The 13,254-nt window shown below is 66.1% G+C and overlaps 1 protein-coding gene across 1 annotated transcript in view; it reads left to right on the top strand.

Annotated features, from left to right (window-relative positions):
• The first annotated feature begins 5,637 nt into the window (after nt 1–5,637).
• Nucleotides 5,638–13,254, top strand: part of CCDC69 (coiled-coil domain containing 69) — an 8,677-nt gene continuing 1,060 nt past the window's right edge. The window contains exons 1-8 of the mRNA XM_055127982.1: nt 5,638–5,742; nt 9,426–9,662; nt 9,737–9,809; nt 10,226–10,299; nt 11,343–11,444; nt 11,541–11,660; nt 12,151–12,248; nt 12,818–13,254. The exon at nt 12,818–13,254 is cut by the window's right edge and continues 1,060 nt beyond it. Coding sequence (XP_054983957.1) covers nt 5,695–5,742; nt 9,426–9,662; nt 9,737–9,809; nt 10,226–10,299; nt 11,343–11,444; nt 11,541–11,660; nt 12,151–12,248; nt 12,818–13,001 — 936 coding nt within the window. The 5' untranslated portion in view covers nt 5,638–5,694 and the 3' untranslated portion in view covers nt 13,002–13,254. The remainder of the gene's footprint in view (nt 5,743–9,425; nt 9,663–9,736; nt 9,810–10,225; nt 10,300–11,342; nt 11,445–11,540; nt 11,661–12,150; nt 12,249–12,817) is intronic.

A 13,254-nucleotide genomic window follows, 5' to 3' on the forward strand; every position in this document is an offset into this window, starting at 1 on the left:
CATGGCCAGCAGGTAGCGCCAGCAGGCAGAGCCACCCAACCACGGAGTGAGAGACGCCAGACACACACACGCACATGCACAACATACACAAACACAGATGTGCACATAAACACACAGATGCACACACATGCACACAGACAAATGCACGCACGCATGCATAGCATACAAACGTGCACATAAACACAGATGCACACAGACACGCACTGCACACAAACACAGATGTGCACATAAATACACAGATGCACACAGACACGCACTGCACACAAAGATGTGCACATAAATACACAGATGCATACACATGCACACAGACGCATGCATGCACAGCATACACAAACACAAATGTGCACATAAACACACAGATGCACACACATGCATACAGACATGCACGCATACACAGCATACACAAACAGATGTGCACATAAACACAGATGCACACAGGCACACGCAGACACGCACACGCACAGCATACAAACAGATGTGCACATAAACACAGATGCACACACATGCACACAGACATGCACGCATACACAGCATACACAGATGTGCGCATAAACACACAAATGCACACAGACACATACACACACACGCACAGCATACACAAACAGATGTGCACATAAACACAAAGATGCACACACATGCACACAGATGCACACAGACACACACACACACACACACACAGCCCTTGGGAGCCATGTACTTCCTGAGAGAGGAAGTTGATCTGAACCCTCCCAGGCGCCTAGCTGAGAGCAGGCCTCTGCAGCCCGCTGGACAGCTGGGAGCCGGGGTCCACAGCAGGCCTGAACTGTCCCCACCTGGACGCCTGGGGACCGAGGTGCAGGCAAGCCCTGGCTGCCTGTCAGGGAGAATCGCGGTGGGCTGGGCGACCCTCCTGGAATGGCCCCAGACCCTGTGCACCCCAGCTGGGGGCTCGGGGCTCACAGGAGATGGCCAGAGCGGGGCCACGGGCAGGCGGGCAGGCGGGGGAGCGCGTATTTTTAGCTCCCGGAACGTGCCTGGAGCCTTATTTAGACACCAGGCAGGAGCTGCTGCAGGCGCTGGCTGGAGGGACTGGACGGCTCCTCCCAGCCTGGGCTCTGTCCCCCAACAGGGCCCTGGGTGCTGGAAATAGCCACCACTGCAGTCCTGGGGCCCCTCCTGCCCTGGAGCTCCCTGCCCCACCAGCCCTGCAGGGAGACCCTGCACCTCCCCCCACCTGCTGGAGCATAGGGACCGTGTGATGCAGTCACCAGCCTGTAGCTGAGCGTCCCGCCCGAGAGACGGTCCAGAGAGCAGCAGTGGGCAGGGCATCTGCCTCGCGTGGTCAGCCCAGGTTTGATCCCAGCACGTAGAGGGTCCCCTGAGCACTGCTAGGTGTCCACCCAGAATAAATGAAACTGTGGACGCTGGGGCTGGAGTGATAGCACAGCAGGGAGGGCATTTGCCTTGCATGCTGCTGACCCGGGTTCAGTCTCTGACATCCCGTTGGGTCCCCCGAGCACCACCAGGAGTGATTCTTGAGTGCAGAGCCGGGGGGGACCCCTGAGCATCACCAGGTGTGCCTCACAAAAGCCCCCCAAAATAATAATAATCACGAAAAAAATAATGCTACGGACCCTCCACCCGGGACACAGTGGGCCCCCCACACCCACGCCACCCACGGACCCGGTGTAACGCCTGCGTCCTTCTGCTCCTCACGTGCCGTGTGGGACACCCAAGGTCAGAGTGCAGCGTCCCCGGGGGAGGCCCTGCCTCCTGCTCAGCCTACGGTGGGCACAGCCCCTCCTGCAGCGCCCCAGCCCAGCAGCCGCTGCTCCCCCCCGGGCTCGCCCTGCAACTGCCCCACGTCCACCCGGCACGGTCGCGCGGCCGGCATGGCCTCCTCTGCCGTGTCCCTCTCACCTTCCCTGTCCCCGGCCTTGGCCGCTGGCCCGTGCGGGCGGCGGTGACTCAGCGGCTGACTCACGCTGCCTGGATGTGAGGTGCGGGGCCCTCACCCCAGTGGGCTGCTGTGAGCCTGACCCCCGCGCTGCCTCTGCCCCCGCAGGGCCCTTGCTGCCCCCTCCAAGGACAGGCCCTCCTGGGCTCTGGCCCCCCACACCTGCTCCCAGCTCTGCCGCCAACCGCCCTCACCCCAGCTAGCCAGCCCCCCTCTGCCACCCTGGGGTGGGGGCTGGGGCTCGCCCCGCAGTGCTCAGCCTGGACTCCGGAGCCTGCACCCAGCTATCACTCGTGGCTGTGCTCAGGGGACACTATGGGATGCCGGGGATCAAACCCAGCTCAGCCATGTGCAAGGAAAGGGCCCCCTGCTGTGCTCTCTGCGCCCCCCCCCCCGCCCTGCACGTGCTTGGACCCACTGCCTGGAGGGAGGAAGAGGGGCCGGTGCTGGGGGACCCCTGCATCCCCCAGCTCTGTGCCTCCCGGCCCCCCCCCCCACAGCTGTGCTTGAAGAAGCACCAGCCGTGCCGTCCGTCCCAGCTACTGTCCTTGGGGCCCTGCCAGCACCCTGATTTAAAAGGTATCAACGTCTTTAAAAAACAAACATGTGTTGTAACCCAAGGCCCTGGTAACCACAGCACCGCCCTGCCCTCCGACCGGCCTCTGGCGGAGCCCAGAGGAAGCTGCCGGCTCTGCTCCGGCGCCCAGCTCGGCCGGCCGTAGTTCCCTGATTAGCTCAGCCGCTGCTGCCTGCCTGTGTCCCCGCGTGGCGCCCCAGCCGGGCAGGGCTCCCCAGCCTCCACCAAACAGTGGGCCCAGAGCAGACGTCTCGCTTCCTGGCCAGGATCAGAGCCCATCTGGGCCTCCCCTCTTCCTGTGTGCGGTCACCCCAGGGAGGCAGTGAGAGGCCCTGGTTTCAAGGCGTTTGTTTGCTCAGCCCTAGTCTGCACTGGCCACCCTCCCGAGGCCTCCTGAGGCCAGCGGCTGGCTGTGGGCCATCCCGGAAGGGCCGGAGGGCACGTCACCTGCAGGGGAGGGTTGCGTCACACGCTGCACATCCAGATGGCACCAGTGGGCTGCAGGCTGGCCCCCGAGGGCTGGCCGCTCCCCTCCCTGGTGCTGGCCAGCTGGACCCTGCTGGCCTCTGGCGCCACCCAGCACTTGCCTCCAAGCCAGGTCACTGGTCCCCAGGGACTGCCCCAGGAGGAAGCGCAGACCCCAAAGCAGGCCCTTGGCACTTCCCCGGGGCTCTGAGTGCGGCTCCTCCACACCCTGGGGTCGGGGCAGCCCAGCAAACCCCACGTCACCAGCCCCCGGCTGGGGGAGCGTGAGGAGGCCAGCAGTGCCCAGAGGGCTTTCCGGAACACAGTTCTGCCCAGTGCCCAGGGCGCCCGCTGAGCCGCCCACGCTCACCCCCCTCTAGAATAAAGCACCGCAGGATGGCTGGGGGTCCCAAGGTTGTAGTACCCCCACGCTGTGCATATGTGTTTGTGTCTGTGTGTGTGTGAAACCGCCGAGGTGAGCGTCTCCACCCGGGCTGAGAGACCCGCTCTGCCCGCAGCACAGACTCGGGCCGTGTTTGACTCCTCCCGTGGCCTCAGGACAGCCGGCCGTAGGGTGTGAGCCATGCACACATTCCACCGGCCACTGACCACAGGTCTGAAGGCAACGGCACGGGCAGACACGCTCATTCTGCAGGGCAGAAGCACCAGGCGTGGGTCCCGGCTGGGCTGGGGGCTGCCGCCATTGTTTCTCCTGAAGTGGCAGAAGAGCTGCTGGACCCCAGCCATCGCGTCTGTGCTCCAGGCGTACCCCTATTGAGTCATGCCCCTATTAAAAGTTTTCCTGGAAGCCTCACGTGCTCCTCTCCCCTCTCACCCCCAAGCCTCCCAAGGCACAGGGGCAGGCCAGCCACCTGCTAGCCCAGCAGCCTGCAGTCCAGACCGTGGTGGCACGCAGGCGACTACGCTGACTGGTTCTCCCATGGACCCAGCGGTGGCTCCGTGGCCCCCTGGGGGGATGGCCCGACCTGGGAGCCCGTCCCGCACTCACTCCAGCTCGCAGCCAAAGCCCACGAAACCCAGTACAGAGTCTGCTTTGAGGAATTACTTCGCAGAAGTGCAAAAAGGCCAGTGGGGACTTTCCTGGATGTGGCCCGTCTGGGTTGGGTCCCTAGTGTCCCTGGGGTCCCCTGAGCTCCTCCAGGGGTGCTCCTGACTGCAGAACCAGGAGTAACCCCTGAGCATCGCCGGTTGTGGCCCCAAAAACACAAAAGTAAATATGGGCCAGAGAGAGACAGGGAGAGACAAAGAGAAAGAGACAGAGAGACACAGAGGGACACAGAGAAAGAGAGACACAGAGAGACAGAGAGAGAGGGAAAGAGACAAAGACACAGAGAGACCAGACCGGACAGAAACACAGAGAGAGACACACACACAGAGACAGAGAGACACGGAAAGACAGAGGGAGACACACTCGGAGAGAGATATACAGAGAGACATACAGAGACACGGAGACAGAGAGAGACGCACACACACAGAGACAGAGACATGGAAAGACAGAGAGAGACACACTCGAGAGAGTTATACAGAGAAACAGAGACATACAGAGACAGAGAGACGCACACACACACAGAGTGCTTGGGGTTAAGGCGCTGACCCTGGCTGCGTGTGGACCTGGTTTGAGCCCCAGAACCACGCAGGGTCCCCACGCCCACTGGGAATGCCCCAAGCACAGCTGGATGTGTCGCAGATACCCCCCTCAATCATAAACACAACTTTTTCTTATTGCAGGAAGGATGAAGACTAATGTTTAACACAAAAAAAGTGAAGACTGGTTTTACCGAGTGAAATTCTTGCGCATTCCTATGTGGCCACTGTTTCACTTTGCAAAATAAAAAGGAATGACTTTGTTACCTTTGGTCTCTCTCTCCCTGTGCTACAGTTTTGCTGATTACAGGCCCCTGGACTTTCACTGGCTTCAGCCAGTTTCATTTGGATACTTACGCTGTTTGCAGTTGGGCTTGTTCAGTTTTATCTCATTTCTTCTGGGGGACACAACTGGCAGTGCTCAGGGGCTACTCCCCCGGGCTCAGAACTCAGGGAGCATGTGGGAGGTGGGGGGCATCAAACAAACCCAGGTCTCCCACATGCAGAGCCTGAACTGAGCCTTTTTAACTTGTTCATAGGCATCCACATGAGCACTATGATGAGCCATGAGCACTGTAGAGCGAGCCATGAGCACTTTGCAGTGATCCCAAGCACTGTGTGGTGATTCAGGGTCTGAAGGGCAGGTGGCTGAGGCTCCCTGGCCTGCAGAGGACCCTACCTCTGGGACCAGACTCGGGAGGCATTATTTTTCCTTCTGAGAGATGAATCCTTCCCGTCCCGGGTCCCCAAAGAGTAGCTGGGGCTGGTTCCCGCCTGGCCGCGTTCAGGCGGGTCTTTTGCGGCTCTGGTTCTTCGCTGAGCTCCTGCAGAAATCGAGGGGCTGGGGGCTGCAGAAGGGCTCCCGGGAAGGCGGCAGCCGAGAGAGATGGGCGCGCTGCCGCAGACTCGCCGCTCGCTCTTGCCTCCCCGCGCGCCAGCCGCCGGTCACCTGCGCCCGCGCCCGCTCGCCCGGCCCTGCTCTTCGGGTATTTACGGCGCCGCTGCCGGCTCCGCGCGAGCCGGCACTTCCAGCTTCAGTTTCGGGGTCTCCGGGCGCCCTGGCCAGCGGGCACAGCGCTCAGACTCGGGGATCGGGTCCCGGCGGAGCAGGATGGGCTGCGCGCGCAGCCGGCCGAGCTGCTGCAGACCCCCCAGAAAGGTAGGGGCGCCCGCGAGAAGTTTGTAAGCCGGGAGGGGCGGCTCCTCCCACGCCTCTGCCCCTGCCCGCCTCGCCCCTGTCCCCTCTCGTGCGCGCCAGGGGCTGGGCTGCGCTGTGTGGCCCCACCACTGACTTGGCCTCTCTGGGCCTGAGGACTTCTCACTGGCAGGACCTCTGGGGGCGACTCAGGTGGGCACACACCCCTGGGAAATTCACACACCCCCGGGCCCCCCACCAGAGCCTCTCCCAGGTGCTGGCGGGAGAGTCTACACTGCAGAGTCGATGCGGGTGTAGACCTCCTGCAGGCCCAGTCTGCAGTGTGCGGGTGCCAGGGAGGGGCAGACACGGATCCGCCACACACCCCAGGACTGCTGGGTCAGGCCCCAGAACACAACTTAGGTTTCCTGTGACCCCGTGGGGCCCTGACCTGGCACCTTCCCACTGCCGCAGACCCCAGGATCAGCACCCACCCGATGACCCTCTGTGCCCGGTTGTGCGGTGGGATGCAGAGCAAGCCCACCAAGGGCCAGAGAGATGGTGCAGTGAGCAGGGCGCTGGAACCATCCACAGCACTGTACAGGGTTCCCTGAACCCTGCCAGGAGTCACCCCTGAGAGTACCCTGGTGTGCCCACCCGGCCACCCAGCTCTGAACAGGAACTCCAGTGGCGAACAAGAAGGCTCACCCCGAGAGGCTCGCAGACAAGGACAGTGGTTGCCGGGGGCTGGGGGTCCTGCTCTGAAGCTCCCAACCCCTGGGCCTCAGTTTCCTGCCTGGCCTGGGGCAGAAAGGGGCCTGAGATGCTATGAGCCCCCTTGCCTGCCTCTCAGGGGTCCTGGGGTCTTGGGGATCTGCCTTCTGGCCCCTCTTGAGCATTTTCCCAGCTTCCCTGACTGCTCTAGACCCTGGACTGCCCATGGGGAGTGGGCAGCGTCATGTGGACAGTGGGGGCGAAGCAGGGCCCGGAGAAGAGTAGTGCGGGGCATCAGGGCCCCTGGTCCCTCGTCTTAGCCCACGCTGCCCGTCTCTGCTCTGATGGCAAGACCCTGCCATCCTGCTGAATGCCCGCCTGGCCCCCTGCCCCTTCTTGTAGCCAGCTGCTTACTCCAGGGGGCTTGAGCATCCCCAGGTGCTTGGCCCTGAGCTGGGCTCCGAGGACCAGGCCACAGCTAGTGGCCAGGGGGCACCACGTGGAGCTGAGCTGTGACACAGTCCCGTTAGGGCGGAGCCAGGCAGTGGGGGCGGAGCTGGAGGATGGGGGCGGAGCCAGACTTGAGGGAGGAGCCAGGCTGTGGGAGCGGAGCCAGATTGGGCAGAGCCAGGCTGTGGGTGGAGCTGGGTGCCGAGTCAGGAGCAGTGGGCCCCCTTGCCCAGCTTCGGCCAGGTCCCATCTACTGGCTTGCATGGGAAGTGGGGTGTGCGTGGGAGTGATGGGCAGTGCGGGATGAGACAGGCGTGGGGGACCCTGCTCGAGGCAGGCTCTAACACAGGACCTGTCCCTGAGGGAGCTGGGCGTCGAGGGGGGGGGCTCTGGGGGGCTCTGGGGTGCAGGCAGAGGTTCCCAGCATCAGAGCAAGCAGACTCTCTGCCTCTTGGGGAGGGGGGGAAGCTGCCCCGGCAGAGCTGCTGTGGGCTGCGAGGGCACAGGGAGGGGAGGAGGCCGGTGCCCAGGGCAACAGCAGTGGCACGGATGTACTGGTCAGGCCACTGGGCGCTCCGGAACAGGGAGGGAGGCCTGACGCTTTGAGCCCCTCGGGACAGAGCTGAGGTGTGGCAGGGCCCTGGGTCAGCGCGTGGCCCAGATCCCTGCTCTGGGAGAGGCGGGGGCGGGGGAGGGCGCGAGGAGAGGTGAGCTGGGAAGGGAACTGCCGCTCCCCACGTCCAGAAGCAGAACTGGGGCCCCCGCGCCCCACAGACCCGGGTTCAGGCGGAGGCCACGGGCGGAGGGGCGGGGGCCCTGTGAAGAGGCCGCTTTGTTCCAAGCCCACATTTGCTGCGACACTGGCCACTGCGTGTCCTGGGCAGGGAGATCTCAGCGATGACCCAGTCCCTCACCTGCACGTGGCTGGGCTCTCCTCTGTCTCCTCAGCCCCCGGAAGCAGGGAGCGTCCTGCCCCTTGACTGGGGCGCTGGACGCCAGGCCCCCTGGAGACGAGGGGCCGCACAGCCAGGTGGTGAAGGCTGGGACACGAGGGGAGGCCCAGTGAGCTGTGGGTCACGAGGCCCCACCTGCTGCCTGGGCCCAGGCTGGGCTCAAGGGAAGCGGGGCAGGGGGCAGGGCCCCACAGCCGGGCCTGGGCTCACGGCACCCTGAGTCCGGACAGGCGGCTCCGGGGTCCCCCTGTTCTGGGTTCACCCTAGGGGCTCTGAGGTCTGCTGAGGGGAGCAGGTGCCTGGGAGGTGCGGGGCCCTGGGGAGCAGTGTGCCACCACATCCGCCTGCCTGGTGCTGGGGTGCAGCTGCTGGAGAGAGGGTGTGGCTGGGAGTCAGGGGCACTTGGCCTGCCCCTACCCTGAACCCACCCAGGGGTCCTGCTCAACCCTCCCCTGCCCCAAGGAGCCCCCGAGCTAGGCTGGCCTTTCCTCCCGGCAGGGCTCCACCCACCCACCTCCTTCCTGCCCCCCTGCCGCTGTCCCACTGAGTCCAGACACAGCGGAAATGCTGCTGATAGGTCCATGGGCGGGGGGCCTCCTCAGGGACACCTCAGCCCCCGCCAGCACCCCCTGCAGCTGCAGGAAGGAAGGGGAGGAGCCAGCTCCAGCCACCTGCACGCAGACCCTCCTTCCCGCTCGCCTCAGTTTCCCCTCCTGGGAACAGGAAGTGGGACTGGACGCGAAGAACCGCCTTTGGCCCAGGCACTCTGTACTCAGCTAGGATTGGGGTGGGCTCAAAACTGCGGAAGCTGCTGGAAGGTTCTAGAAGCCTGAGGGCAGAGGCCAACCCCAGAATGGCACGGGGGTAGGGGGGAACGACACTCAGGGACAGAGGACAGGAGGGGAGATCGTCACTGCCTCCCTCAGCTACCTGCACGTGAGGCCCCAGCCATGGGCAGAGAGTGCGGGATGACGCCTCTCGTGGCACGTGGCCTGGCCCCCAGACCTGGACTGGCCTCACTCCCCACGATCCCCTCGTAGCCTTGAGGGGACCTCACGGCAGACTTGAGCTCCTTAGCGATGTGGGGCCAGGGCAGCACTCGGCCCTTCCACCACGTCCAGGAAGCAGGTGCCCAGCACGGCAGCCTCCGCCCCGCCCCCAACAGCCTCCGCCCCGCCCCAAAACAGCCGTAGCCCTGCCCCAACAGTCTCAGCCCCGCCCCAACCAGCCGTAGCCCCGCCCCAACAGCCTCAACCCCGCCCCAAAACAGCTGTAGCCCCGCCCCCAAGCAGCCGTAGCCCCGCCCTAACAGTCTCAGTCCCGCCCCAAAAGGCTCAGCCCCGCCCCCTCAGGCCCTTGGCTGCCGGCGGCCACCTGGAAGAGGAAAGCGGTGGTCTTTCAGCTGGGGACCACCAGGAGGTGATGGGGAGCACAGCGGGGCCCAGGAGGAGTCCAGGAGGAGTTGGGGGACGGGGCGGGGCAGCAGCAGGAGGGGTCAGGCGGGAGTGGGGGTCGTCAGCATCATAGTCCCCCGCCCCGAGGACCCCGCCGCACCTCCCCTCCCCCTCTCGCGGATCTCGCTTCCTCCAGAGGCGGCACGAGGACCCCCAGGCCGCGGGCGCCGGGGCTGAGCGGCGGGAGCTGGGCCCCCTGGCCGGGGACGCAGGTGAGCAGCGCCTCCCCCCCGGGGCGCGGGAGGGCGGCGCCCCCCCGGGCCCAGGACGCGCGGCCTCTCCCGCAGCCAACGCCCCCGAGCAGGAGCCCCGCGAGGACGCGCCCGGGACGGCCCGGCAGCGCGAGGAGGACGAGAGCCAGCGGGCGCCGCAGGTGCGCGGGGGGCAGCGGCGGGGTCGGGTGGGCGCCCCCGGCCCTGCCCGCCTCACCCCCGCCTGCCGCCCCAGGTGCAGCGCGAGCGGCGGGGGAGCCGGGAGCTGCCCGGAGACGCCCTGGACGGGCAGCAGGACGCGCTGCGAGGTAGCCGGGAGGGCGGGGGGCGGCGCCCCTGGGGGTCCCGGCCCGCTTTCCCCGCTTTCCCGCGGGGTCTCCCGCCCGGGGAGCAGACCCCCAGCTGTCCTGCAGCAGGCAGGGACCGTCCTGAGGGCGCAGCCGGGACGGAGACCCCTACCCACTCTGGGGCTGCGGCTCCCAGGGGCGCTGGGGACCCCGCCCGGGCCTCCCTTGAGGCCCCCAGTGGGCCCGGAGAGCCCGGCCCTGAGGGTCCCGGTGCCCGCGCCCCCGGCTGCCTGAACAACATCTGGGGGTCCCACCAGGGGCGCCCCGCCCGCTGTCCTCGCCCTGAGAGAAGCGGGGGAGCCGGGAGCCCCCGGCCCCGTCCTGTATTCCCGGTGGGCTCTCTGCCCAGCCCCCCGCCCTCAGCCCCTTCCCTGCAGCCCTGCAGGCCTCGCACAAGCAGGAGAAGGAGGCCCTGGCCCGGGCCCACCAGAAGGCCATGAAGGCTCTGCAGGTGAGGGCGGCCGGGAGGGCTGGGGGGGTCTGTGAGGGAGGGTCTGCGAGGGTCTGTGTGAGGGCCTGTGAGGGAGGGTCTGTGTGAGGGCCTGTGAGGGAGGGTCTGTGTGAGGGTCTGTGAGGGAGGGCCTGTGAGGGAGGGTCTGTGTGAGGGCCTGTGAGGGAGCGTCTGTGTGAGGGTCTGTGTGAGGGCCTGTGTGAGGGTCTGTGAGGGAGGGTCTATGTGAGGGTCTGTGTGAGGGCCTGTGTGAGGGTCTGTGAAGGAGGGCCTGTGAGGGAGGGTCTGTGTGAGGGTCTGTGAGGGAGGGTCTGTGTGAGGGCCTGTGTGAGGGCCTGTGTGAGGGTCTGTGAGGGAGGGCCTGTGAGGGAGGGTCTGTGTGAGGGTCTGTGAGGGAGGGTCTGTGTGAGGGCCTGTGTGAGGGCCTGTGTGAGGGCCTGTGAGGGATGGTCTGTGAGGGAGGGTCTGTGAGGGAGGGTCTGCGTGAGGGTCTGTGTGAGGGCCTGTGAGGGAGGGTCTGTGTGAGGGTCTGTGAGGGAGGGTCTGTGAGGGAGGGTCTGTGTGAGGGCCTGTGAGGGTCTGTGAGGGTGTGTCTGTGGGAGGGTCTGTGAGGGCGTGTCTGTGGGAGGGTCTGTGAGGGTGGGTCTGTGAGGCTCTTTGTGAGGGTCTGTGAGGGCCTGTGAGGGCCGGTGAGGGCGGGTCTGTGGGAGGTTGTGGCATGTCTCCCTGTGTCCAGGCTCTTCTTGAGTGGCCAGGTGGTGCAGGGGTGCTTGCCCTGTGAGGCTGGGGTGGGGGCACAGGCTGGGGGACAGAGAAGAGGAGCCAGGAGGACTTCTCGGAGGAGGGCGGGTGGAGCTGGAGAAGAGAGAGGTGTCTTTGTGGCCAAATGGCACCTGGGTCTGGTGCCAGCGAAGCCTATGGACACGGTTCTTGACCCCTGGCACTGTCCCCAGGTAGGGGGCGCCCAGGGGCAGGAGGCTGTGCCCTACCCCTGGGGCAGGGCCACCTGGGTGTGCAGCGCCAACGTGCTGGTCCTCCCACAGGAGACCGCAGACGGCCTGGCCGCACGGCTGGAGGCCGTCCAGGCCCAGATGAGGCGGGCGGAGGAGGCGGTCTCGAGCCGAGACTATAAACAGCACTTCCAGGTGCGCGAGACCCCAGGGACAGGCAGGCTGGGAGCCCTGGGGGGGCAGGCGGGGGGCTGTGGCCTCAGCCTGCCCCCCCCCCGCCCCGGACCCCAGGACCACGGCGGCCTCAGCGAGTTCTGGGAGCGGGAGCTGGAGAGTTTGCACTTCGTCATCGAGATGCGGAATGAGCGTGTGCACGAGCTGGACCGGAGGCTGGCGCTCACGGAGGCCGTGGTGAGCGGCCCCCTCCCCCACATAGGGAGAGCGACAGCAGGGGCGCCTGGAGGCTGCCCCCGCGTGACCCGCCGCCCTGTAGCCTCTGAGACACTGACGGGCCGAGTTGGGGCAGGTCGGGCAGGGCCCGATTCACCGGTTCTGCCTTTCCTTGGCTGAGACTCGGTGCCCTGGTGCATGGGACAGGACGGGAGGGGGCACCGAGTGGGGGCGGGGCCACGAGGACCCCAGGGCTGTCGGGAACGGGCAGGGCTGAGTGCCTCTGGCTGGGCCCCTCGGTGCCCCTCCCCAGCCGCACCCGCAGACTAGGGGGACACACGCCCAGTCACCCTCTGGGGGCCTCCGTGGGCAGCCGTGGGCGGTGGGCCGACCCCTCCTCGGCCTCCCCAGCATCTCAGCCCAGATGCCTTCCCGTCACCTTCGGGGTGGGGGCGCTGAGTCCCGGGGCCGCGGCCGCGAGCACCGGCGAGTGAGGCTGTGCCCGTGACAGCGAGAGAAGAGCCTGGCCCTGGAGGAGAAGCTCGGCTCCCTGCAGCAGGAGAACGAGGACCTGTACGCCCGCTTCCGCCAGCAGATGGCCGTCTCCCGGTGCGCGCCCGGGCCACGGGGCAGCCTGGCTGGCAGTGTCCCTGGCCGGGGACACGGAGACGGGGAGGGAGGCCCTAGAATGAATGAATGGGCAGGAAGAAAGGTGGGTGCAAGAGCCAGTGACGTTGGGGGGCGGGGGAGAGAGACAGCGGGTGAGTGGAGGTGAGCGAGTGGGCCCGCAGGGGTGAGGGGTAGAAGGGAGGAACCAAGACGGGTCAGCGGACGGAGAGGCGCGGATGGACGCTCACGGGTGAGTGAAGCTGAGCAGGTGAATGGATGAATGAATGAATGAATGAATGATGAGTGAAGGAAGATGAATGAACGAGGGAAGGTGAGTGAGTGAGTGGATGCTGATGTGTGGAAGAATGACCAGGAACAGAAACAAGTGAAGACGCACAAGTGAACGAGTGAATGAGAAGAACGAGGCGATGAATGAGAGGAAGGAGAGGCGAGTGGGCGGAGATGAGAGAATGAACAGTGACTGCGAGAACGCGCAGCTCAGACCCACCTGCGGGGCCGTGGGGGGCTCCAGCCCCGGCACAGTCCCGCCAGCAGCCCCTCCCCCGCAGGCAGCTGTCCGAGGACCTGCTGGCCGCCCGCCAGGCCCTGGAGCAGGAGAAGCGGCTGCGGCAGGAGCTGCAGCGGGAGAAGGAGGAGCTGCTCTTCCGGGTCCTGGGCGGCCAGGCCGGGCCGTCCTTCCCCCTGGCCCCCGTCACCCCCACGCCCACACGGGTCTCCTTCCTGGCCACCTAGGCCCGGCCCAGCAGCTGGACGCAGGGACACAGCGGGAGCGCCCTCCTCCGGGGGCACGCGGGTGAGGAGCACAGCAGCGAGAGCACGGCCTCCGCCCAGCACGCCGAGCACTGCTGCTGCGGAGCACCCAGGCCCTGGCAGACCCGGGGCCCGGTGGGGCGGGGAGCGGCCAGGCACACCCTGGGGGCCCGGGGGTTTGGCCCCCCAGCACCTCCTTCCTGGGACTCGGGATGCGGGGTGCCTCTCCTCCCCC

This window comes from Sorex araneus, chromosome 2 (genome assembly GCF_027595985.1).
Source record: "Sorex araneus isolate mSorAra2 chromosome 2, mSorAra2.pri, whole genome shotgun sequence".
NCBI classification, from domain to species: Eukaryota; Metazoa; Chordata; class Mammalia; order Eulipotyphla; family Soricidae; genus Sorex; species Sorex araneus.